Genomic DNA, 24766 nt, shown 5'->3' on the forward strand with positions numbered 1-24766 from the left:
CCATAAAGGCGAGGTTCGCACATCTACAATTGACAACCCGAACCATTGAAAAACGAAGAACGAAGATTATATTTGTGGTCCGTGAAAAACGGAATTGACGTTCGTGCGTCGTTTTTACGATTTACGTTAATTAGCGCGTCACTGTTCCGCCGAAGACGTCACAAGAATTTGAAAAACATTATATCAAACCGGCCGGTTTAGACGAAGTATTCTTTGTAAGGGGTATAAATTTACAAGAGAACATGTATTAATATACCACTTGTTTTGGCAGGATATGTAAGGTCCGCTGTTATTTCACAAATTTTTATTGTATCGCGTGTTGCATAAGGCAAATCGGGATTTCTGGAATTGAGCGATTCTCCTCGGGATAATGCCTGGAACGCAGTTATAAATACATCCAAATGGTTCATTTTTGCATTTAGCGCTAGTTAGCATGGCGAATTTTATTTGACGGTATCCGCATCGATATGAAACAGTGTGTCGGTTACTGTACAATTGGTTTAAAGTGTGAATTGTGCTTCAGAACAACTCGGGGGTTTAAAAGGTTAGGTAGGTACAAAATGCACACCATTAAATTTCATTTTAATTGCAAGAGCGCGAACTTTAGACTGTTTGCTTTAGGAAGTGTGATATTGACCAACCGAAAATATCAGATCCTTAATCTACATAGTTCACTGTATAAATTTATAAAATGTCCCGTTTTTTATCAACAAATAATTTTCTAATCCTAATCCAAGTCTTTATCAAAAGTGGTAAGATTATAGATAAGACGGCAATTTTCTATAAATAATACGTAACTCGTCAATTGCATAGGTAGTCACGTAAAACGTTGATAAATGGTATAATTGTACGTATACGGTAATGAATAACACGTGTGGAATAGTAATTATACTAAATTAAATTATACTTATCCTTAAGTCACTACAAACATAAACAGAGGTTCGAAAGGAGATTACAATGCGATTCGATAACGGGTACGCATAGATACGCCGCTGGGTTGATTATGAACAGTTTAAGGACTAATTCTTTTAAAGTTAAGTAATTTTATTAACGGCTTCCGTTTCCCGGTAGGTTGCGAATTTCTCTCGTTCCATTGAGAAATATACAAAAGTTCTGTTGTGCGTCCAGTTGAAAGTCCGACGGAAGCGACTAAATTTCCGCGTCAACTTACGAAACTATCGCGTCTTCATTTGGGACAAAGAGCGATTTGTTTTAGACATTCAAGGCCGCCCTGTAGATATAGGTCGGCGATAACACTCTGCCGGGGAAGAGATAAAGTGAGCCCGAGCGATTAGAAAAGACGCTACAACCCGCGCCTTTCCTAATAAACAGTTCGCCTTGAAATATGGGTTACGACGACGTCATACCGCTGTTGGGCGACTTCGGCCGGTACCAGAAACGAATCTATTTTTTGCTTTGTCTGCCGGCCATTCTGTGCGCTTTCCACAAGTTGGGCAATGTGTTTCTCGTGGCAGAACCAAAGTATCGGTAAGTTTAGGATTAAGATCGGTTCCACCGCGCCTACATAATTAATGGTTTAATGTCCGCCGTTATTAAGCGGTAGTTACCTTTCTTTGGACGAGATCCAGTCAGCTTTTTGATGCTGTTATTTTGGAAGAAGTAGTAAGCTCAAAATTACACTTTTAAGACGTTTAACGAGACATTCTTCATTAAAGTTTATGATTCATGTAAAACGAAACATTGCCTGGATTTTTGACATGGGCAAGTAACAAAGATAATTTCATTTTCTTTTTACGAAATATTATGTATCTTGCATATTCGAAATCCCAATGAAGAAATTTTGTTTCGATTTCTCGCAAAACTATTATTACAGTCAAAGAAAATCTTTTTCGACAATAAATTATTGTATAGTCGCATATTTTTGTAGATATCTTGTGTAGTTTTTATTTAGTCCACTGAATCGATTGGGAGGAGGCTCAAAATAAATAATAAAAAATGTGGTCCTATATTTTAAATATCACAAGCTAATACTGCAGTCAGCTGAAGGTAGGTCTAACTTCGCACACCAGATGGAACATCTGTATCATATAGAAGCTGGTTAATAGCTTTTTGTGATAGAGCTGTTTCGTTTCGAAGCTAAAAACACAATGAGAGCAAAAATTGCAGAACCCCTTTCGTCCATCATTTACCCGGCGGCCGCGAACAGTTCACGGGCCCCTTCCTGACACTCCGACATCGCCAGTTCTATGTTGTTAAACCGGTTGGTTTTGCACCAATTCCGGACGGTTTGTACTAGCCGGAGCGCGACTCCCTTCCTCCTATACCTAAGAAACATGTCGATGTTCATTGGGCGGAAAAGCGCTATACAGAAGCGACAAGAGTGTGGGAAACGCGATATATCAGCAATTTAATAAATCTAAAATGTGTTGCCACCACTCGATAAGTGACTACTACTACTAAATCGGAATCCTTTAGTTACCGGATTAGAAATCTGTACTGTAGTTCTGATATTTCAAGGTCTTTCCCAGACGAAGGAGATGCAGACCTCAGACTTTCCTTCCACCAATTTTTTCTTGATGTTTCAAATTTTAAAAATACCAAATTCTCGATTTTGAAAGGAGCCTAAAGAATTTTGTAACGATCCACAACGAAAATAAAATCTAAAATACACCGGAACAAATAACTACAGACATTTTAAAATCGTAAGTCGAACCCCCACTTAGAACAACAACGGTGGTGCTCTTGGCCCTAATGGTATACATAAACTTTTTAACTGCATATATAGAAGTAGCAATATTCCAAAAGATTGCATATTTGTGGTCGTCCCTATACCTAAAACGAGAAATCCAAAAAGATGCAACGATCTCAGACTCAACAGTTTCATTCTGCTTCGAATATACCGAAAATGTGAACAGGATATTGGGGAACGACAATGGACGACACTATCAAACGTACCACATGTTCTATATATCTAGTTTTATTATTATTACAGAAATGTCGGGACCAACAGAAAGACATGTACTTATGCTTCGTCGATTACGGGAAAGTGTTTAACAGATTCCAACATTCTAAATTAATTGATCTCTTGAAGCAAAAGGGCATAGACTTCAATGAAAAAAATCGTTGAAAACCTAGTGGGTGTTATTAGGTGACAGCGAAGCTTCGCTTCAAAAATTTTTACACACAACAGCCGGGAACGAATACGGACTGAACATCAATATTGGTAAGACTAAAGTTTTGGTTATTTCCAAGAAAGGACATCGGCCAACGAACGTGGCGTGATGCAAGATATATACGAGGAAGTGATACAAGTAGCAACAACCAGCATCTTGGGTGCTGGATTGCCAAAGGTTTGGACCAGGATGTAGCGGTTAAAGCCAAAATCAAACAGGCCAGTAGCACTTTCCTCAAAATGAAGCAATTCTTTTGTAGCAAAGATTTAACACGACATACCCGTATGCGTGAGGAAAATTGAGGCCTTTGAAATGTGAAGAAAAGGAAATTCGAATAGTTCCGGCATATTCTCAGGAATAATAAATATTACCTACACTGATCAGCACAAGTCAAATTAAGGGGACGCGAGGTCCAGCCAGAAAACAGTAGTTTCGGAAGAAAAATACCCGAGAATGGACCGGAATGAACGTTCAAATACTCGCCAGAACAGCAGCGGGACGAAAAGAATTTGCTTAAGTTATCGCCAATCTTCCATGACAAAAGGCGCATGAAGGAGAAAGGCGTGCGAAAAATATTAAAGATTCATCAGTTAAATTATACAACGTCAAATCGATAACGCCCTGTATAAGCAACCCCGTTCGCCACCCCTTTGTCACTTCTCCGTTTATTCTGCGTTGTTTACCTCGCGTCCACCGCCAGCCGATAGAGCCAGGCCCGTTCCGCATCATGAAAATGTTTCATCACAGCCACGGTTCCGATAATCTAAAGCAAAAAAAATACACATCGATAACGCGTATTCGTCAATAAAAGACGCTAGCACGGGCAGTGCGTCCGCCGCGATATGCGATGCGGGACCTATTAATAATCGTGCAATTAATACTGCTAGTATGGCTACGCTCGGTTCTAGCCGCGTATTTCCCGAGTGTAAACTTCACCGTGTACCGCGGAGACCGCGCCCTTGTCACCTTATTTACGGACAACATTAACTATGAGACGGAAGCGACAGAAATCGTGTTGGAAAACCAAACGGTCGATGCTGTGGTGACCGGCTCGTTCCGCAACTTAACAAAGCTGCAATACTTAAGGCTGGTCAACGACAGAATACGACTCGTCGAAAGAGGGGCGTTTTCCGCATTGCCCCGCCTCCGTACCCTCAACCTAAATTTTAACCTATTGCGCGAGATCACTGAGGGGGTCTTCGAAGGTCTGGACATGGTGAAACTGTCGCTGGTCGGCAACGGAATCGAGTCCATCGCTCCGGGGGCGTTCCGCAACCTGAAGTCGCTCGAAACGCTCGATTTAAGCCGCAACGGTTTGAACAGCCTGCGCAAAGGGATATTTTCCAACACGCGCAATTTGAGGCAGATCGATTTGAGTTTCAATCGGTTAAATCACATCGACGGTTACTTTTTCTTCGAACCGTTCGCGAATCGAATCGACGCAGGACCCGATTCGTTTATCGACTTGAATCACAATATCCTGACCCGGATAGAAAAGGACACGTTCGCGGGGGCGGGGTGCGTTAGAAGTATCCGTATCCAGCACAACGATCTAGTGGCTGTACATCCGGAGGCCTTCGAGTTGGAACACCTGGAACGGGTACACGTCGAAGGGAACGATCTCTGCGACGCAAAATTCAAACCTGGAGCGACCTCGCGGCCGCTGTGGTTTAGCTGTTAAGATAGGGAGTGAGAGAAAGACAATTTTTGCATAATATTAATTACGGGAGATTACACAAGGTGAACAACTTGAAATATTGGCGCATTCTTGCAAACAACTACTCTTTTGAGACTTGAAAAATGGCGCAATCAGATTCTTGTGAACGATGAGAGAAAATTGAAAAATTGGCGATTTTACAGATTTGCCATATCTTCCACGATTTTTTATTACAACTCTAAAAAATAAAAGCTTTGCGTCGGAGTCTGAATCTTAAATAGGGCTTAGATGCTATCCTGCTTTTTATTATTCAATGTTTTCTGACATTCTCACAATAAAGTTTCACAATATATCAGTTTTATTGTCATATACAAAATCTTATATAAGTTTAACTTTAACCTCTTTTTTTATAACAATAAATCACATTTTATTTTGTAATTGTAATTTCCTGAAACACAAATATTTGAATTCAAATTTTAAGTGCACCATTTTATTTCTTTTAAAAAGGTTGCAGTGCACAAGGTTTTATATAATTAAAATATCTTTCATATTAAGGAAAATATGGCAAATTTTTTAAATCGGAAATTTTGAAAAAAAAAATGTAAGCTATTGCACTCAACATTTTGTTTGTTTTCACGTTGCATAATGTGAAGCTTCTCAAAACTATCGCGTTCTAAGTCTAAGCGCTAACAGTTTTTTGTTACGTTAAATGTAGATAATTATTAATTTGATGTTTCTGTATCTATAGTGGATTCTTCCTAAGTTATAGCAAATAATACTTGTTACTGTTTGGTACTTTGTATTATATTATACATTAGCATTTTTCATCGAAAGTAACGCAGATCTCTGCTTTTATCTGCTTAACAAGGACAACAATATCTGTAAATGTACCCAAAAATAAAAGAATGAAAATGAAATTATGGCAGCAGCATGTAATTAATTTACATGTTGATCAAAATTGTCATGTTGAAGGCTCGCTAATCTAGTTAAATTTGTGGTTTTATAACATGTCTTGTCAGACACACAAACTTATGGAATTTAGAACTTGTTCGGTGATTTCACTGGAAACTCGCAGGCCAATCAGTCCAAGTCTGCTAACCAAATAAAGTGAGCACTCTTGTAAATATGTCAAAACTGATAATTGTCACATGAGGATTATATGAAAGGCTATAATTCCGTGCTACTACCTTTCGTCTGCCTTCGAATCGAATGTCATCCTCCTTGAAGTCTCTTTCGGTGACAATCTTGAATGAGCATGACACGGGACTCTTGTCGGTAAAATATGGCTCGTAGGCCTCCGCGACCCAAGCGCACAGCGGCCTCTTTTCGTACATAATTTGTGCGGATTTCATCGTCCACGCGCCGTAAATTACTACATACATCAGCAGGAGAATGACGGGTACCGTCATTAAACAGTAGAGGAGTCTTATTTGAAAAAATATAAACAAGAGCGCCGACACTATCACAATTATTTGAAAGGTAGCCTACGAAACGGTCCTGCTTATTAACAAGGAATTCAATCAGAATGAAATAAAACTCACTTCGTTAACGAGAGCGTTAAAGAAAGTGTTGGAAACATTGGAGACGTAAGCATTTCTTAAAGTTTCCGATACCGCTGGGGTGTCCGTGTCTTTCTGCTCACGGATCACGATGTAATACATGTTTACATCTGCTTGGTTTTACACGTACTTAATTAGGTTATAAATTCCGTTTATTACCCGCTCTTATAGTTGTTTTGGTTGTGAACTAGTTAGTTTGCGAAACGACAGAATGCGCCCGTGGTGTGTCGGCTTCTTCTTTTCCTTCACTTGGCCTTTTGTCCTACTTAGTAAATCAATTTGCATTTTACCAAGGTCGTTGAGTTTGTAATTTTAAAAATTATTTTTAGGTGTCAGTTGCCAAGTGAACTTCCAAATTCGAGTTATGAACTGGACGCGAGAGAGTGGGACCTGTGGTATCCCAAGATCGCCGACGAACGGTATTCGCAATGCGAAATAATTATCGATAATAAAACGCAAAACTGTGATACATTTATTTATGACCACACGTTATACGGATACACTGCCGTGATTGAAGTAATTCTATTAAATTTCGGCATTATAATAAAAAAAATTGTATCGCGATTTTCAGTGGCAGTTGACGTGTGATAGCGCCTACCTTATCGCCACCGGAAATTCTATTTTCATGGTGGGAGTGATGATCGGATCGATTGGGTTCGGGGAAATGTCCGACAGGTGGGGCAGGAAAAAGACGTTCTTCCTATCGCTCGTTATTCAGGTGGTTTTCGGGGCGCTCGCCGGTTTCGCGCCCGAATTTTGGAGTTTTTCCATTGCCAGAGCCGTGGTGGGGGCGACCACTTCCGGCGTCTTCCTCGTGGCCTACGTCATAGGTTTGGAAATGGTCGGCCCGTCGAAGCGAATGATTGCCGGAACGGTGTGCCACATGTTTTTTTCGCTGGGCTACATGCTTACCACGGTGTTCGCCCTTTACATCACCGAATGGCGTTCCTTGCAGTTGGCTTTGACCGCGCCTGGCATCGTTTTCTTATCCTATTGGTGGTAAGAACGTTGTCACAGAATAAAAAACAAAGAGAAGCGATATTTTAAAGTATTTTATTTTTTGGCTTGGTGGATCCATGATCAATAGCGCAAAATGGCAACGCTGTCGATTTCAGGTTAATCCCCGAATCATGCAGGTGGCTGATTAACCAAAACAGAACGGATGAAGCGAAGCGATTAATTCACGAAGCCGCCAAGGTGAACCAAGTGACGATCGCGGAGGAAACCCTCGAATCGCTGTTGGTACCCGAATGTGCGCGCGCAAAGGAAAACGCCGACCCCAAACAAACCAGCGTAATCAATATTTTCAGGTACCCAAACCTAAGGAAACGCTCCCTTATAATTTTTTTCGACTGGTTCGCGAACAACATCACTTATTACGGGCTGTCATGGAACACAAACAACTTGGCGGGCGACCCCTACTTGAACTTCGTGATATCCGGAGCCGTCGAAATCCCCGGTTACCTGTTCTTAATACTGACGCTGAACAGGTGGGGCAGGAAGTTCGTTATGTGCGGTTGTATGATACTGTCGGGGTGCGCTTTGTTACTGACGATCGTCGTACCGGCCGGTGAGTAGGTCAAACGCGCCGCGCCGAGCACGGACCATGAAAATTTGACGTCGCAGATATGCAGTGGCTCACGATCTCACTCGCGATGATCGGGAAGTTGTCGATCACCGCAAGTTACGGCGCTGTTTACATTTTTTCGACTGAACAGTTTCCGACTGTCATCAGAAACGCCGGTCTAGGCGCTGGCTCGACGTGCGCACGAGTTGGATCCATAACCGCGCCCTACATTAACATTTTGGTAAATAGGTGTTGAATCTTTAAGTCCGAATTACTTAAGCTCCAGTTTGGCCATTTTATCATCGAAATCACCTTCATCCTTAAATTTTCACTCCCATTCTTGGGTTAAACTGGATCCCAGTAATTTCTAATGATAATCTTCCACTTCGAACATAAAAGTCCGACACAAACCTACAAACGTAAATGGATTAATATAGAGGTAGCTTAGATGATTCTGGAAATTGTAAATTTTGGTTTATATGAAAAATACTTTTTTCGGGTTCGAATTGTTTAGGGATCCAGAAATGGTAAATAAAACAAGTCGCAAGCAAAAAAGTTTAAACTGCACCAAAAATATTCATTGATTTTGGTATGGTTAGTATACATTGAAGGTCTAACCGCAGGCCTACCTATCCTGGGTTTCTCTTTGTAACCCTCAATGAATAGATTTGCAATCCCACAATGAAATTCCAGAACTGTACTTCGGTACTATCACTATCGTCACTGGACTCGTCCCCCCACATTAATAATTAATTCTGGGACTAGTAGTAGACTTATAAAAACATTTTCTTCTTCGATTACATGTTATACACATTTTTGAAAATGGAACACAATTGAATAACAAGTGGTTAATTACTAATTACAAACACAAGACGCAATAGAAATAACTCCAAAGCTTCGACGAATAAGAAAATAAAACTGACAACATATGTTAGACTCATTATGTCAAACTATTAAATTGTAAATCAGTTTAGGCTTTCTAACGTGTTTTTAATAATATAAATCGAGCTACCTCAAGTGGGCACTGTTTTAGGAAGATTTATAAAAAGCACACTAATATGATTTAATATAATATAAATATTTCATTAATATAAAAGGTTGTAAAAACGGTATATTGTTCGGAGAACTCTATTCAATTTTTCTTTCATTTTTGGTGGGGTCCGTTAAATATTTTTTAAGGGACCATAGTAAACATCTGCCGTTATACACAGATTTAATACACGGTGTTATTTCATTTAAAGTTCTGATGACGATAAACGATTTTCCCTACTCTTTTCGGAATTTTTATTTTGCGAGATTAAAATAAATATTTAATTTATGTGATGAGTTATCAGATCTGGTTAATATTAATGACCATTTTTAGACCCGTATTTGGCAACCGTTGCCGCTTTTAATATTCGGAGCTCTGTCTTTTGTGGGGGGCGTAATGTCTCTCGTGTTACCGGAAACATTGAACAGAAAACTGCCCGAGACTTTCGAGGAGGGTGAAAAATTCGGAAGGTAGGGTTTTACCACGGTATTTTATGCCTTGGATTGTTGATAATCAATTGATTGTAGACGCGTACGGGACGAGCAAGATATCCATTTAAATGGCGTGCAGACGCGGGCAAGGACAGAAAGCGATACCACCAGAAGGATATTAATGGACAAGGAAGGCGAATAATGCCAACTGACCATGTGACCAAGTACAAAATACTCCATACATTCTCACCTCTAATCTAGTCAGTTGTTTCCTGTTCTTGTTTTGGATTTGTCAAACTGAATAACTCTTATTCCTCACAAATAAACATATTTTATTACATCGCCAAATTCGTTTTACTAAAGCCAGGTAGAAACGATGCAAATTCTACATATATTTCTGCATGCATTTTTAGCAGATGAAAATTACTATTAAAAATGCATGTGTTTTTATCTATCATTTTTTTATGATAAGATGCATTTTTTTTCGTGCAAAATGGGCTTTGATTATTTTGGTGAAGCAATTATACATTTGGAAAGCGAAACTTTTCTATCTATGTGAAGTTCTGCAGTTGTTTCTTGAACAGTTTTTCCACTTGCATATTTATTATTTTATTTATTTAGACTTTTAAGAGTTAGTTTTCGTGATTTTAACTTTATTTATATTTTTCATGGAGGTTAAACCTACATGTCTATTAAAACAAACGCGAAAGAGTACCTGGCCAAATTTCTTGCATTTTGGTGGTTGACACATTGCAATAATTACTTGAAAAATTGTATTGTATCTGCCGGGCTTTACAATCTATTTTTACATTGGACAAAGGTTCAGTATAAACAGAGAAGAACCCGCACCTAACCTCACTGCCGTTTGTCAATTTATTTGGCATCTATTTTTTTTGCAAATAATCGCCTCGCACTCGTTTTGAATTTTTGCAGGCGAGATTTAAAATCAAAACTCGCGATATGGAACTGCTAACGCAACACTTGAAGAATGTAAAAATTCCGTCCCAGCAGGATAAAGTATATAAGGACGAATGTGTATTTTCATTCGACAATCCGGTAGATCACGCCGGTTATTTTCAAACATCGTCCATTACAGGGACCGTCATTTTAGGAAACTGATACCGGTTTGTACGTTAGTTTGACCAACTTTTACGGATTCGGCAGGGACCATGTTGAGAGGCATTTCGGAAAAACGGGTCAGGCGGTGTACCTCCATCTTAGCAGGGAAAGACGCGAGGTGTCATCGCCTCCGCAGGGTGACGGCCCCGAGAAAAAAATCACCCGATTGGCTATAGGTGTAGTGGGTGGGTTTGATCCCGATGGGGGGAAGAAAAAATTTGATCTGATTGATCACTATAAGGTAGTCGTTTTGCCCGGTTTCGTCAGTTTCGATTGGCCCAACGAAGATTTACCCGAAATAGTATGTTTTAACTATTGAGATCTTTTCGAGTGAGGAAAAATAACAGCAATGCTAAAAATATTCTATCATTACAGGTAAAATTATCGGTAGAGGCCATAATTAGGTTGCCCTCCGCTAGCAAAGTGGCAGAACTGGAGGCGCTGAGTGGCACTTGGGATGGTGAAGTTAGGAAGGTGTCCAAGCATGCCGAAAATTTAACTCAATTAGAAAACGGAAAGAAAATTCCACCAACAGGTTGGCAGTGCGAGAAGTGTGACAAAACTGAAAACCTGTGGTTAAATTTGAGCGATGGTTCAATACTTTGCGGCCGCAAATTCTTTGATGGCTCAGGCGGTAACAATCACGCTATTGAGCGATACACAGTCACAAACTTTCCATTGGCCGTTAAACTTGGCACCATCACGAAAGACGGCAAAGCGGACGTTTTTAGTTACGCCGAAGACGACATGGTCGAAGACCCTTATTTGATTCAGCACCTCAGTCATTGGGGTATAAACATATCGAACATGGAAAAAACCGAAAAGTCAATGGTTGAACTGGAGCTGGAGCTCAACCAGAAAACAAACGAGTGGGCGGAGCTGCAAGAGAGCTCAGGCGCATTGAAGCCTATTTATGGGCCTGGGTACACTGGTATGGTCAACCTGGGCAACTCTTGCTACTTAAACAGCGCCATGCAGATGGTGTTTAGGTAAATTTTCGCGGGGGTATCGGATTTTGAGGAAACATGTCTTTGCTATTTCAGGGTGCCTAATTTCATCAACAAGTACTTTGATGGCGGCCCCGGTATTTTCCGTAATGCGACCGGCAACCCTGCGGAAGACTTCAACGTCCAGATGTAAGTTACCTTTTGGTTTTTTTCTGGCGGTTATACATTTTTTTGTAGGGCGAAACTCGGCCATGGTCTCTTATCGGGGAAGTACTCAGTGCCACCACCCCCAGGCTCGCCGATTGACGCCGATCCGCCCGGAATATGCCCGTCCATGTTCAAAACGCTGATCGGCAAAGGGCATCAAGAGTTTTCGACCAAACGGCAACAGGTGACTCACCTAATAAAATTCGTTTTAAATAAAGTCTTCAAAGGCAGGGCTTAGAAGAGCCATGGCCGAAAAGAGTAAATCAATTTCCGGAATTCAACTTGGCCATTAAGTTATATATAAATATTATATTCTGGAACCTAATTTCCTCTAGGTAAAAAATTACAAAAAGCACCAATTAGAATGTGTTTTTCGATTTTTTTCTAATTTGACAATAAAGTGGTGGCAAAATAAACTCAAAGAGCTGAAATTTCGATGTTAATTTGACCTGCTCTCTTAGGATTTCTGAGATGGTGAGAGTCGAATTTGAAACACAGGGATGAAATGTAAATGTTAAACAATCTATTTATTTAAAAACTCTTCTACGGACTTATTTGACTAGAACAAAGTGACTGGAGATTGGAGTTTTGTATTTATTTATACACCCTTAAAGGTATGAATAATCAAGATTAGATAATAAAAAAAGAGAACCTCTTTGCTATACCACCTAATAATTGCATGTAAACAAATTAATAAATTGATCGTATCATATATAAGGTATTGTCAAAAAAATAATAGTTTTTATTGAGATTTCAAATACATGATATACATAATACACAGTTTACAACACTAAAATCTCAAAGGCCCAAATCTAGCTGACTAGGTCAGCTACTCAACATTAACCCAATACAATTAATCTATATCTTATACATCTTTTTGACAATACAATTTGTAACAAGAGAACCCATAGTAAAAAAAATAAAATATTAACAAAGTTTTTTCCTAACTCTGTGAGTCATATATTGTGTCTGCATTGTCATATTGTCTCGTATTATTTTGCCCGTCTTCAACACTCCTTGATCGTCGACGCCTTCAAAAAATACAAAACAACTGTTGTATGTACACGGTTGACACATCGGCCTTTGTTTCGGGAACAAAATGCACAGGAAAAACAGATCGCAGCTTTAGTGCAGAATCATACTTCTATAATTTTCTCCCGTCAAACAAAAAAAAAATTATTAAACATTTTTTAAAATTTCTCTCGGATTTTTTCTCCGCCATCGTTTTCTACCTTATAGAATCTAGATGAATACGAAGCAATTATGAAATTACCTTAACTTTAAAAAAAAGTTTAAATGTTGTCCCCCCTTTTTAAATTTGTTTTTTATAATTAAAATTTGTATATATAAATGGTTTATACACTTGATACGCCATCTATGACGAGATTTTACCTCATGGTGTAATAAATTATATTATGACGAAACAATATTTCACTTTGCCGGAAGGACGTGCAAGAATTCATACTGCACCTCCTCACGCTGCTCGAACGCCACAACAAAAATGGCGAGGATCCGGGCGACTGCTTCCGGTTTGAGATGGAGGAACGGTTTCAGTGCAGTCAGAGCAAAAAAGTCAAGTATCTCACTCGTAGCGACGTCATATTGCCGTTGCTTATACCCATGGACGCGGCCGTGAACAAGGAAGAGGTGGGGGGACAATCGAACTACGGGCGCACGCGCTTATATTTTTTCTCGTTCTCATAAGGTCGCGGCGTATGAGGCGAAACGCACTGACGACGGAAAGGGGCGGGATCCGGTGGTACGACCCAAGATAAATTTCTTGTCGTGCTTAGAGTCGTTTACGCAAACGGAAATCATCAACAATTTCTACAGTACTGCGGTGAACGAGAACGTACCGGCCAGGAAGTAAGCGTCTTGAACGCCCCGCCCCCATCATTTGTTTGTTTGTTTTTTTAAGGACCACCCGACTGTCCACGTTCCCGGACTACCTCCTGATCCAGCTTAAAAAATTTATGCTACGTGACGACTGGGTACCGATTAAGCTCGACGTTTCGGTGGAAATGCCCGACGAACTCGATGCGTCGTGCCTGAGAGGTACGGGTCTCCGACCCGGCGAGGAATTGCTCCCCGAACCGGACACCAAACCGCCCGCGCCTCAATTGGACGAGCTGGTGCTATCGAAGTTGGCGGAAATGGGTTTCCCGCCGGAATCGTGCAAACGGGCCGTGTTTTTTACGGGCAACGCGGGCCTGGAGGCGGCGACCGCTTGGATCATGGAACACATCACCGATTCCGATTTCTCCGATCCGTTCGTACCGCCCGGCACCGAGACGGGTCCCTCCTCTTTCACGCCGAATCCCGAAGCCTTGGAAACCATCGTATCGATGGGTAGGCGCGAGATTTTTATATTTTTTTAAACTCTGAAGTTATGTTGCAAGGTTTCACCGGTGATCAGGCCGCGAAAGCACTAAAAGCGACCGACAATAACGTGGAAAGGGCGATGGACTGGATTTTCTCGCACCAGGGCGAGCTGGACAACGCGGGCTCGCCCTCGGGACCTCGCTTCAAAGATGGCGACGGCAGTAAGTTTCATTTCATCGTTCAAATTAGCATTACCAAGAGTTATAAAGTCAAAATTTGTCAAGATTTTTTTTTAATCTGAACCTTGAAATTTTAGGTGTTAGATTAAAACATTTAGCCATAGTGTGTGTACTAATGGGCTAAATTTCAGAGTACAAGTTGATTGGGTTCATCTCGCACATGGGCACGTCGACCATGGTGGGCCACTATGTTGTGCACCTGCTTAAAGATGAGCGTTGGGTCATATTCAACGACAGCAAGGTCGCGCTGTCTGAAAACCCCCCCAAAGACTTAGGTTATGTTTATTTGTACCAACGGATGTAAGGAACGTTTTGTAATTGTTTTTTATACAATCAATAAAGAGCATAGAATTCTAGACCAAATTTTTTAATTTATTAAAAGTGTCGAGAAATTTGATCTTATTCGATGTTATTTAGATTTTGGACACCCGGTAGAAGGATGCTACCAAATCCATTTCCCTCAGTGGAAAAGAAAAAAATATGACGGTTTATTTAAATTGGTCCAGTTTTAGGCACTTTAATTCTAAGATTTAATTTTTGGACAATCCACATAAGGTACAAGGTTTGTTACGGAATTAAACTCTGTTTATTATTATTCGGGCAGCATGTCAATACTAATTTCCTCTTCGACATTACTGGGTGACGTTTCCAGCTCGCCAATCATATCGTTGGACTCGCTGTCCAGCGACGGCTCGTTACTGAACATCTCAGTCGGCACGGTAGGGGGCGCCCTTTCCGGCACCAGATCAAGGAAGCTCTGCGACTGCAAGTGACGCTCGACCTCTTCAGGGGTCATGTGACCATCAGACAAGACGTTCGCTGCCGTCGCGGGCACATGTAATTGCTAAAACCCGACTTCATTAAATGCAGGTAATTTTTCAGCAACGAAAAGCCGTACCATTGATTGGTGAAGGAGTTTCGAGTGTTTTGGAGCAGCCGATCTCTTCTTCTTGATTGCCATGACTTTCCCAGCGCCAAGGTGGTGCTGCGAAGAATTGTGATAAACTTCTGCCTTCTTCCTAAAACGCGTACATAATCTAATTTGGTTAGTATTGAATAATTCAGAAGAAATGTAAATGCCATAAAAAAATAAGTTTTGGTCAAATATGTTGTAAACTAACCACAACATCACCAATAGATATAGATAAGGTATATAGATAGACTATCCCATAGGTATATAATCAATGAAGAAAGCATTGTTTTCTTTTTAAGATGATGCCAATGTCTTGACGGCCTGAGACAATGTTGCCAGTACTGATACAGCATAAGACATATTTTGCAATTTTTTATAATTATGAATTTATTAATATTGTTATATTTTAGCCAACGGTTTATTGCTTCTCTCGGGAATTATTTTCTCACACTTTAGGTGGTTACCATAGCAACTTATGCAGTCTCTTTTAGTGGGCCTTCTATGAGAGGGTATTAAAAGTCAAACAAAAGAGGTTATTCTGTCCGTAAACATTTTGTCATTACTTACTTCTTGGCGGGTAGCTCAGCCTTGACTACCTCGCCGTCGTCCGAAGACTCGGTTTCTTCCGACTCGGAAGTGGAATGATCAAGCTTTTCGTGCATCAGTAGTCTATCCAGCAAAAAAGACCGATCTCTCGTGACGGCCAGCAGCCTCTTTTGCGCCGTACGCAAAGCTTGTTGAAAGGCTTCGTTTTCCTTTAACAAGGGCCGCTTGAATATTGTAACTACTCGTCTCTATATTACTTACATAAATAAGGTTTTGGAATTTACGTTTCAAGTATTTATATTCCTTCTTAAACTTCGACTCTTCGAGCGCTTGCTCTTCTTCCTCCGCCGCAGCGGCCTCATTCGCGATTGACCGACAATACCAACCATCCAACATCTCAAACGCAACTAATTTACGAACGCCTATTTAAGGAGGGCTGATTATGTGGATAAGAAAACTTAGCATGTAGGAAAGTTTTTTATTTACTGCTATTCATTATATATACGAGTTTTTTTTTGCTGCTGCCAATCTATGAGGTTATGTCTTATTCTTCTTTCTCATTAGTCAAATTCGGAGAGATCGTTCGGCCAATTAACGAGAAAGGATACCTTAAGTAAATGGTCTTTTATTTTATTCGCTATCTAGCAAATTCGATCTAATTAATTAATTCCAATGCAGTCAAATCGTGGTTATCCCATGTTTTATACTCTCTATTTTTGCTCCATATCGACCATTTGACTAAGATCATTAGGTTAATTTTGTAAAAAATTTCAGCAATTCTGCAGAATACCTAGTTGATGGGGAGTGGAATATGCTCAAGCATTCATCGTCCTTCAAAAGATCCTGCATTCAAGTGTCCTGAACAAGCAGTTTTCCTTTTGAATATTGATTTAAAAGCAGGGGTGATTAAGAAAACAAAATTATGTAGTCAAATCATTTGGTCAACTTTGTAAATGTTAAAACAAAACAACCAGCCATCTATTACTGTTGTAGATTTATTAAAAATGCACAGCAATTATGCACAAATCATCTAAAAAATGGATAAGCAATTTGTTGCCAATTTTCAGCCCATCGATTTTTCTGAAACACTTCCAGATTAGCTGTAAATTTGTTCCTAATATCTATTTGCTTCCGATTCATAGGGAATTCCTCGAACCAGTTTAACAATTTATCACACAATTCCTTAACTGTTTGAAATGTATAGCCATTTTCCCCATCCACAACTAATTCACTTAAACTGCAATATAGGCTGGTTATTTAAATTATTTTTTGGACAAACTGAACTTACCATTTGAAATTGTATGCAAATACTGGCAAACCACAGCCAAACATGTCAACAACTTTCATTGGTAAGTCCAGACCGCTTGAACTTGTATGTAAACTGACACCCAAATCAGCACAGGCCAGCAACAGAGGATAGTCACTGGATTCTAGCCATGGTGTTATTACCTTAACATGTTTCCAATTTTGCTCTTCTATTTTTTTAGTATAAAAATCTTTTAAATGTCCTTTGCCAGTAATAAAGCATATCAAATCAGGCAGTTTTTTTTGGTTGCCATTTAAATGATGGTTTTCAAATTCTGAAAGCCAAACTTAACCCTGGGCCACACACATCGCAAATAATTACCTTCAAAGGCAGAAAATAATACAGAAAAATCCTCATCTTCTGTCCAACTGGTGCTGGAAACCAAAAATCCAGGCCGATTTACTTTCAACAAAACCTCCCCTTTGAGTTTTTCTGTGAAAACTGTAGAATTTTCTTTGTCTAAAATATTTGGATACAGTTTTCCAAGTCTCAAAAGAAATTCATGTTTATCTTTCAAATTAATAGGCTTAAACATTAGAGGAGGTTTATCATAAAGGGTTACTGCCTTCACATTCCATTGTTTCGCAAGATCTAGTCTCATTTCGTTTGTGACGCAAAAATTGCAGTCAGCTCTAGAACCAACAAATGCTTCACATTTTTCAGTCAACTTAACCAAAGTGTTTTGCTTAGACAAATTCAACGCCATTATAGTGTGGGCATAATTATGCCAGTCGATCACAAATTTGGAACGAGCAATTTTACAATATAACCAACACAGCAATAATGAAGGAATCGCAGGTGGATTTTGTACTAATACAATATGGGGCTTTCTTATGGTGAATAACAAAAATAATAAATTTAAAGCTTGGAAAATCGTTTTAAATGCGTAATTTAACAATTTTAGGGGGATTTGAGGCACTGGAAACATATAGTGGTAATACACAAACGGATTTAACTTGATGGAATCCATGGGTTGGGTTTCACCATATCCTATAACATCCACGAAGTGTCCGTTTTCAGCAAGGGAAAGAGAATGATACTGCATTCTCGGGCTTCTGCCTATATCGCCGAGCACGACGACGCAAACATTTTTCTTCCTAATGCTCATTTTTATAAATCCGTTTTCACGTTTGCACCATTCTTGCATTTATTTTGCCACGCACGACTATAACTACATAGAGCTTGTCAAAGGCTTCTTTACTTTTCTTGGGCAATATTATAGAAAAATAATTAATAAATAAATAAAATGGACATGTGATCTTGGTTTCTTTTATAACTTTGGTAAAATACAATTAAAAAAAGAAATCTACATAATGAACTAGTGTTGTAGAAACTGTACCAAGTATTTATCCTTATTCACTCTTCGGTTTTCGCCATAGAGTTTCAAAAGCACAATTTATTAAAGATGCTTACGCTAATGGGCGAGTATTCTTAGCTTATTTGCCGAAAGTAAGGAACGTTGTGGAATAAGTTAGGCACAGACTATTTAACAAAACAGTGTTCTGTTATTTTCTTTTAGTCTTTCTCATTCAAGAACAAGATTGTCAGTCAAAAACACCGCTGTTAAAAATAAAAGTTCAAAAATTACAGAGATTGATGTTTTTCTACAGCCATAAATATTGCATCGCGTTAGTATTGTGAAACAATTCTGAAGAGATGATTGAGCAAGTTTGTAAATCGCGCACGTGCAAATTATGTCACAAGACGGGCGTACATGGATGCGCGGAGATGCACAAGGACATGCCCTTTGTGGATGGCCTATTTGCCTATTTGCTTTGAGTTGGTGTGGGAACGTATTTTCCAATCATTGCTCAATTACTTTGAAACAACGAAGAAGATTATAATGTAATATTATTATTTATTAGATCTTGATAGTCTGTGGTTCAGATTAACCTCAAATTTGGAAGTTGTAACCTATGGATAAAATAATTTCTTTTTCACGTTTGTCTTAAATTTAAATATTATTTACTCGACTATGGATAAAATGACCACTATTTTATATATTTCCAGCATTATCTACCCTAAATACAAGCCCCACTGGTTTGTTTTTTACATGTACTTGAAATACCATGGGGTACTCAAAAGACAAATTAAGTACAAAGCTACAGCGGTATCAGATGAAATAATTTTTCATAAGACGAAATCGAATTCTAAATATTGTGCTGACATTCATAATGTAGTTTTGGTAAAAGATCAAAATATATACCCGAACGATTTAATTCTTTCGTTATTTTCTACACAGTCGGGAAAATGTCGTAAAGTATTTGTCATCCCATGTGAGTTGTCCTGCAATACCTTATTGTTTTCGAATGCCCTACTGTACAATTTTGGTACTACAAGTGATAATTTTATACAGCTCTTACCCACCACCCATACAAAATTTGCTCAGGAGGTAGAGCTCTCATTAATAAGCAGCCCCCATGATATAAGTAACTTTGCTTTGGATTCTTTAATAAAGAATTATTTTCAATTCCCCAAAATAATATATGCTGGCGATATCATTCAAATTAATGTTGAACATTTTTCCAAGGAGGATTTTTACTCCGACTTAAAACTAAATTTGGTCCAGAGAGTCTATTTAAAATGCAATAGAGTAACTGATGATGAGGCTCCCACCATGGAGGGGCGTCTTTGTGCGATCGGCGAGACTACTATTAGGCAGGCTGCGAATATTCAAAGCTATGTTCCAAAGGTGTTAAAAGTTGCTTCAGGGCAAATGGATTGTGATATAAATTCTTGCCCAAATGGCTTGAAACATTATTTTCAAACACTTGAAAAGGCTGTGAAACCATTCTTACGAAATTGTAAGTAAACATTTTTTAACATTGAATTAAATTTATTAAAATCAAGTTTTAGCAAGACCAAATTTGACTCCCGCTTTCTTGATTCAAGGCGAAGAAGGTTGCGGAAGCGATATTTTGCTTAAATCTTTGGCGTTAAAGTTGGGTGTTCATTTATACAGACTAGCTAGTATTGACTTAAGTGCAAATGTGTACGCTCAAAATGAATCCAAGTTAAACTATGCTTTTTTTACCGCGAAAATGTCAGCCCCTTGCATTGTATTTATTGATAAATTCCAGGTAACACATGTCATCTAGATTACATTTCTTTAGATAATCATTGCACATCTTAGAACTTTGCAAAAAACAATGAGGGTCAATATGACCAAAGATTGATCAGCAATTTCAAAAACCAGTTGGAACATTTGTTTGAGAACAATGAATTCCCGGTGATTCTTTTCTGCAGCAGTGAAGGAAGTAATATCGCACCGGATATGAAGAGGTTGTTCCTAGAAACTTTTGAAGTAAATGCTCCAACAGACGAAGAAAGAGAACTAATTCTCAGGTGGTTGCTCGATGCAAACTCCACGTCGTCCAGAAATGTGGATTTAAAAAATGTTGCAAATAAAACTCACGGTTTTTATTTTGAAGACTTAAAAGCGCTAGTTTACCACGCCAAACGGCAATCTAATAGAAAAGCTTTGACTGAAGATGATTTTCAGATTGCCATCGGTTAGTGCTGGTGTCTGAAAATCAGTGGTATTGCGAAGAAAACTTGTAACTTTCAGATTTTATGCAATCAAACTACAATGAAAGCTTGGGAGCTCCAAAGGTGCCAAAAGTGCAGTGGTCCGATGTGGGAGGGTTAGAGGATGTGAAAAATGAAATTGTAAGAACCATTAATCTTCCTTTACTGTACCCAGAACTACTGAAGAAATCGGGATTGAGAAGGTCTGGTAAGGTGGTTTCTGCTTTAATTTAAATCATTATAGTAACGCGAATTAGATATTATTGCCTTTTAGGAATTCTGCTGTTTGGACCTCCTGGCACAGGCAAAACTTTAATTGCCAAAGCAGTGGCTACAGAGTGTAGTTTATGTTTTCTAGCAGTTAAAGGACCAGAGTTGTTAAACATGTACGTGGGCCAGTCTGAACAAAATGTCCGAGAAGGTATGTGTAACCTTATTGCCTTAATAGTGTATAAGTTAATTGTTGTTGATGGGTGCTATAGTGAGCTACATTGAATGTTATTATTTAAAATGATGTTGCGTTTTCTTCCCATTTAATATAAATTTGAACAATTTGTTTAGGTGTTAAAATCAGAAACAGGTTTTACCCTTCTTGGGTAGGTTCCATAAATATCTTGTGGTTGATAATTTGTTAAATATAAAGAAAATATATCGGTGCAGACCAATGAAATAGAAACAATTTTTGAACCAATTTTTTTTCTAAATTTAAATAATATTGTTTATTTTTATTATATTATATGTAGAACATTTTTGTCTTATTCTAACAAAATTGGGCTGACGAAGACTGATGCTCCTCGACTTGTTTATGTTCGGTAACTTCGCCAAGACTCCAGAACGAACCCCAGAGTTAGTTATAGCACATGATGTGTACGATCCGCATAATTCAAGATGTTTGTAACTTTATTGTACATTTTTCTTTACTTCTCTAATCGTATAGCTCAAATAGCGTTGCTTTTTTGGAACTTGGATTAAAAAAGTATAAAAAATTATATGGTAATGTCGCTGTATTTGGTATCGGTATGGGGTAAAGTCTATTCATAGATATAAGAAAGTGACTAATTGATACGAATTAAGGAAAGACCCGGGCAAGCTGGCCGAACAGGTCCGTACTTTGCTTAGAATTTAATTATTTGGGGTTTTGTTAGGAAAGATACTAAATAATATTTATTTTTTTTATTACCTACTTAAATTAGTTAAAATTATTCACATATCACTATCGCTATCATCGCCTGTTCTAATTATTTGCAATATGGATATACGATTGTTCTGCTTTTTCTATATGTTTAACAGAATTTGCCCAACTTTGTGGAGGGATGTTAAAAACTTTTCAATAGGATTAAATATACAGTGGTAAGGTGGAAGCCTTAAAACTGTATGCCCTAGATTTTTTGCATAATTACCACAAACGTATTCCTTTTGTAGGTTGAAGCTTTGTAGAACCTCAATTTATTGCTTTTTGGTATAATCTTCCTGAAAATAAATGTCTTTATTATACATGTAGTTTTGGATTGTTGCTTTTGTGTCACATGAGAAAGGGGTTTTAGTCAACTGTCTACTGTGATAACTTGCATTGTCCATTACAGTTACGCTATTAGGAGGAATGTTTGGAACTCGTTTGTTTTTAATGTAGGCACGCTTTGTTCTTCGTATAACTGGTAAATTTTACGCCGTATCATATCTTGATCACTATTCACAATTTTCCGTTCAGTTGATGTTGGAATTTTCGTCAATGTAACCGTTTCTTCTAAAGATGCTTGCTTGCTAGCACCACGTTTCCAAATAAACATTGTTTATAACTTCCTTAGTCTTAATAGAATAGTGTTTTCTACATTTGGGCGGGAGCATCTCCTGAGATACACTAGACTCGCACATATTTTGCATAATCCGTACACGATTCAACACACGAAATAAGAATGGTTATTAATAAACTTAAACTAAGTAGTATACCAAACCAAAGAATATTAAACACAGTTAGGTATAAAATTATTTTCTATTTGGACCACAATTTTACCTGAATTTAAATTCCGAAACTTTAGGTAATAATCTTGTTGCATTGTTTGTTAATGACCACCCTTGGATAATCCCATTCAAAAGCAATTGGCCACTTTCTTATATATATGAACAGACTATATTAAATTTGTCTAAATGTATTGCCTTAACAGCTGGGTTCGTTCGTGAGGTACATGCGCGGATATGTTTTTAGTATTTGAAAGAGCGCGGCAGGCGACACCTTGTGTGATATTCTTCGACGAGCTGGACTCTTTGGCTCCCAATAGAGGCCTGTCCGGCGATTCTGGTGGGGTCATGGACCGAGTAGTATCCCAGTTGCTCGCTGAAATGGACGGGCTGGATGAATCGGGAAAAGTTTTTGTTATCGGTGCTACCAATAGGCCAGATCTGATAGATCCCGCACTTTTGAGGCCTGGGAGGTTCGATAAGCTGCTCTACGTCGGACCATGCACAGATATCGAATCCCAGAAAGCGGTTTTAAATGCTTTGACTAGAAAGTAAGAAAATTCAAATAGCAGGGCGTTAATTTGACGTGGAATCGTAACAAAATTGTAGATTTAACTTCGAAGAAGATATGGATTTAGATAAAGTGATAAAAATGTGCCCTAAAAACATTACCGGGGCCGATTTTTACGGGCTGTGTTCGAGCGCCTGGTTTGGGGCAGCTAAAAGATTAATAGAACAAAAAGGTAATGTGGCTTCGGAAGAATTTAGCCACGAGGACGTTGTCGTAGGTTTTCAAGATTTTGTGGTTGCGATTGATAACGTCAAACCGTCTATAAGTCGAGAGGATTTGTTGTATTTTGAGAACCTTAAAAAAGATCTTTGGTCGAACTATCGAGCGTAGGGTAGGCGCGAAAATAAATATATTTTCATACATGTGCTGTAGTTTTATTCGTATGTGACTTGTCACCATTATAACCTACAAAATCGTATCCGTTGAAATCCGTAGTACATGTAATTTTCAACCTCAGAAAATATTGGGTAGTTCGTACTCGGTTACTTCATATCATTATATTACATGGGTTCACTTTTTTTTTGGAATTTTCAATTCTATAATTAAGATTGAATTTTTTAAAAGAAATGTCGTAAGATCCTGTTTAAAGATATAATAATAATATTGTGATGAGCGACCTGAATGGGCTGAGACCGACACTGGTTGCGGTCCAAGAACTCGGTCCTAGCCGAAATATAAAAGCGCAGCTCTCCGGCCAATGAATCAAAATGTAAAATCGTACAGCGCGAAAATATGTATAAACAATCAGCTGATAATAAAAAATAATAATAATAATATATTATTTGTATGTATAATATATAGAATTGTGTAAATAGTTCTCGTCACGTTATTTTGGACGAAATGAATTTTCAGCGGAGTGACTTGTTTAATTTCCCAGGCCTAAACAATTTTTGTCGATTTAAAAACAACAATAAGTACCATTGTTAGTAAATTTAAGTGTTTTCATAAAAAATAGTTGCCTATGCCTTGCCTATGACAAACACAACAAATGTCCCAATGTCACTTTCCAAACATAGTTGCCAACGACTGGAGGCCTTGGGGTTAGGAATCTAGTTCCAACAGGAGAAAATCAGTGTATAATTAATAACGAATTTAGATCATTTTGTTTTTTCCTTGAACCGCCTTGAAATTTATAATAATTACAATTACACTGTTGTAAGAAGATACATTATAGCAAACTAAAGCAAGATATATAATAGGTTTCTCAGTTTCAACGCTTAAAATTGTTTTATGTTATTATATTAAAGGGGTCGTAAATACCGTTAAATACACACACTAAAGTCCAGTCAGAGCAATTAATTGTGCAGTTACATCATAGTATGACATCTTTTTCTAGTTCATTACTGGAAGTCGTAAATTGACACAGGAATTTTATTTGTCAGTTTTGAAATCGTTATTTGTGATTATATATAGCTAAGACATACGGATCATTTTTGATTACGTCTCTATACGTGACGTAACTGTTTCTTCATATTGCACTTCTATTTGCCCCATTTTCTTTCCAAAAAACGATCTTCACACTTAACTAATATTTCTTGGAATTCTAATGGAATATTTTGTCAAATTCTGCTGAAAACCTGCAAGAGTCAAACTGAAAACTGTCGAATTCACGAACTGTCAGTGACCATGTTGGCTAGTTAGTTCAACAGTTCAACATAATGATTATTCGAAATCTTTTTGATATAATATTGTTACCGCCCAGATAGTTTTGTATAAAGAAAAGTCACAAACAGG

At 38.4% G+C, this 24766-nt stretch overlaps 7 protein-coding genes across 10 annotated transcripts; 4 read left to right on the forward strand and 3 right to left on the reverse strand.

Moving 5' to 3' along the window:
- Window positions 1-86: 86 nt before the first annotated feature.
- LOC132697740 (organic cation transporter protein) lies at window positions 87-9729 on the forward strand. The gene is made up of 9 exons (XM_060663329.1): window positions 87-215; window positions 272-549; window positions 1217-1488; window positions 6680-6866; window positions 6922-7349; window positions 7466-7920; window positions 7977-8158; window positions 9281-9417; window positions 9475-9729. The coding sequence occupies exons 3-9, from the start codon at window positions 1346-1348 to the stop codon at window positions 9578-9580; spliced, it is 1638 nt and encodes a 545-aa protein (XP_060519312.1). The 5' UTR covers window positions 87-215; window positions 272-549; window positions 1217-1345; the 3' UTR covers window positions 9581-9729.
- On the reverse strand, window positions 1496-6668 carry LOC132697742 (uncharacterized). The gene is made up of 5 exons (XM_060663332.1): window positions 6333-6668; window positions 5979-6275; window positions 3818-3897; window positions 2151-2285; window positions 1496-2097 (listed from the first exon to the last, which is right to left on the reverse strand). The coding sequence occupies exons 1-5, from the start codon at window positions 6450-6452 to the stop codon at window positions 1998-2000; spliced, it is 732 nt and encodes a 243-aa protein (XP_060519315.1). The 5' UTR covers window positions 6453-6668; the 3' UTR covers window positions 1496-1997.
- Window positions 3893-5879, forward strand: LOC132697741 (leucine-rich repeats and immunoglobulin-like domains protein 3). Its single transcript, XM_060663330.1, has one exon. It carries the CDS (start codon window positions 3982-3984, stop codon window positions 4813-4815), a length of 834 nt encoding a protein of 277 aa, XP_060519313.1. The 5' UTR covers window positions 3893-3981; the 3' UTR covers window positions 4816-5879.
- A 461-nt stretch (window positions 9730-10190) lies between the features above and the next one.
- On the forward strand, window positions 10191-14562 carry LOC132697739 (ubiquitin carboxyl-terminal hydrolase 5). Its single transcript, XM_060663328.1, has 10 exons — window positions 10191-10434; window positions 10490-10798; window positions 10873-11486; window positions 11541-11633; window positions 11682-11835; window positions 13098-13298; window positions 13357-13517; window positions 13570-14000; window positions 14051-14194; window positions 14344-14562. Exons 1-10 carry the CDS (start codon window positions 10339-10341, stop codon window positions 14514-14516), a joined length of 2376 nt encoding a protein of 791 aa, XP_060519311.1. The 5' UTR covers window positions 10191-10338; the 3' UTR covers window positions 14517-14562.
- Window positions 14563-14675: 113 nt separating this feature from the next.
- LOC132697745 (uncharacterized) lies at window positions 14676-16219 on the reverse strand. Its single transcript, XM_060663338.1, has 4 exons — window positions 15933-16219; window positions 15693-15880; window positions 15111-15231; window positions 14676-15056 (listed from the first exon to the last, which is right to left on the reverse strand). Exons 1-4 carry the CDS (start codon window positions 16065-16067, stop codon window positions 14805-14807), a joined length of 696 nt encoding a protein of 231 aa, XP_060519321.1. The 5' UTR covers window positions 16068-16219; the 3' UTR covers window positions 14676-14804.
- Window positions 16220-16575: 356 nt separating this feature from the next.
- Window positions 16576-18301, reverse strand: LOC132697744 (chitobiosyldiphosphodolichol beta-mannosyltransferase). The gene is made up of 3 exons (XM_060663337.1): window positions 17299-18301; window positions 16960-17251; window positions 16576-16908 (listed from the first exon to the last, which is right to left on the reverse strand). Exons 1-3 carry the CDS (start codon window positions 18122-18124, stop codon window positions 16698-16700), a joined length of 1329 nt encoding a protein of 442 aa, XP_060519320.1. The 5' UTR covers window positions 18125-18301; the 3' UTR covers window positions 16576-16697.
- Window positions 18302-18483: 182 nt separating this feature from the next.
- Window positions 18484-23384, forward strand: LOC132697743 (peroxisomal ATPase PEX6). 4 transcript variants are annotated; one of them, XM_060663335.1, is made up of 8 exons: window positions 18490-18822; window positions 19508-19781; window positions 19828-20057; window positions 20111-20489; window positions 20546-20713; window positions 20780-20926; window positions 22709-23012; window positions 23071-23384. In XM_060663335.1, exons 2-8 carry the CDS (start codon window positions 19595-19597, stop codon window positions 23360-23362), a joined length of 1707 nt encoding a protein of 568 aa, XP_060519318.1. In that variant the 5' UTR covers window positions 18490-18822; window positions 19508-19594; the 3' UTR covers window positions 23363-23384. The 4 variants fall into 4 exon arrangements, with proteins under 4 accessions (XP_060519319.1, XP_060519316.1, XP_060519317.1 ...); XM_060663333.1 differs by having other exon boundaries at window positions 18489-19781; XM_060663334.1 differs by having other exon boundaries at window positions 18489-19781; window positions 19834-20057.
- Window positions 23385-24766: the final 1382 nt, after the last annotated feature.

The sequence above is a fragment of the Cylas formicarius genome, unplaced genomic scaffold (genome assembly GCF_029955315.1).
Source record: "Cylas formicarius isolate icCylForm1 unplaced genomic scaffold, icCylForm1.1 PGA_scaffold_2__14_contigs__length_35257938, whole genome shotgun sequence".
Lineage (NCBI taxonomy): Eukaryota > Metazoa > Arthropoda > Insecta > Coleoptera > Brentidae > Cylas > Cylas formicarius.

Bases quoted from the DNA above. Each gene is read 5' to 3' on its own strand.
- LOC132697740 (XM_060663329.1), top strand. From the start codon at position 1,346: ATGGGTTACGACGACGTCATACCGCTGTTGGGCGACTTCGGCCGGTAC. The intron at 7,921-7,976 runs GTGAGTAGGTCA...TTGACGTCGCAG, and splicing joins GACGATCGTCGTACCGGCCG to ATATGCAGTGGCTCACGATC. The intron at 8,159-9,280 runs GTAAATAGGTGT...GACCATTTTTAG, and splicing joins CGCCCTACATTAACATTTTG to ACCCGTATTTGGCAACCGTT.
- LOC132697741 (XM_060663330.1), top strand. From the start codon at position 3,982: ATGCGGGACCTATTAATAATCGTGCAATTAATACTGCTAGTATGGCTA.
- LOC132697742 (XM_060663332.1), bottom strand. From the start codon at position 6,452: ATGTATTACATCGTGATCCGTGAGCAGAAAGACACGGACACCCCAGCG. The intron at 6,276-6,332 runs GTGAGTTTTATT...ACCGTTTCGTAG, and splicing joins TTAACGCTCTCGTTAACGAA to GCTACCTTTCAAATAATTGT. The intron at 2,098-2,150 runs GTAAATGATGGA...TTGTGTTTTTAG, and splicing joins GAACTGTTCGCGGCCGCCGG to CTTCGAAACGAAACAGCTCT.
- LOC132697739 (XM_060663328.1), top strand. From the start codon at position 10,339: ATGGAACTGCTAACGCAACACTTGAAGAATGTAAAAATTCCGTCCCAG. The intron at 13,518-13,569 runs GTAAGCGTCTTG...TGTTTTTTTAAG, and splicing joins GAGAACGTACCGGCCAGGAA to GACCACCCGACTGTCCACGT. The intron at 14,001-14,050 runs GTAGGCGCGAGA...TTATGTTGCAAG, and splicing joins GGAAACCATCGTATCGATGG to GTTTCACCGGTGATCAGGCC.
- LOC132697745 (XM_060663338.1), bottom strand. From the start codon at position 16,067: ATGTTGGATGGTTGGTATTGTCGGTCAATCGCGAATGAGGCCGCTGCG. The intron at 15,881-15,932 runs GTAAGTAATATA...CCCTTGTTAAAG, and splicing joins AATTCCAAAACCTTATTTAT to GAAAACGAAGCCTTTCAACA. The intron at 15,232-15,692 runs GTAAGTAATGAC...TACGCGTTTTAG, and splicing joins GCTGAGCTACCCGCCAAGAA to GAAGAAGGCAGAAGTTTATC.
- LOC132697744 (XM_060663337.1), bottom strand. From the start codon at position 18,124: ATGCAAGAATGGTGCAAACGTGAAAACGGATTTATAAAAATGAGCATT. The intron at 17,252-17,298 runs GTAATTATTTGC...TTTGGCTTTCAG, and splicing joins ATTATTTTCTGCCTTTGAAG to AATTTGAAAACCATCATTTA. The intron at 16,909-16,959 runs GTAAGTTCAGTT...CCTATATTGCAG, and splicing joins TTTGCATACAATTTCAAATG to TTTAAGTGAATTAGTTGTGG.
- LOC132697743 (XM_060663333.1), top strand. From the start codon at position 18,953: ATGGATAAAATGACCACTATTTTATATATTTCCAGCATTATCTACCCT. The intron at 19,782-19,827 runs GTAAGTAAACAT...ATTAAAATCAAG, and splicing joins GAAACCATTCTTACGAAATT to TTTTAGCAAGACCAAATTTG. The intron at 20,058-20,110 runs GTAACACATGTC...TGCACATCTTAG, and splicing joins TATTTATTGATAAATTCCAG to AACTTTGCAAAAAACAATGA.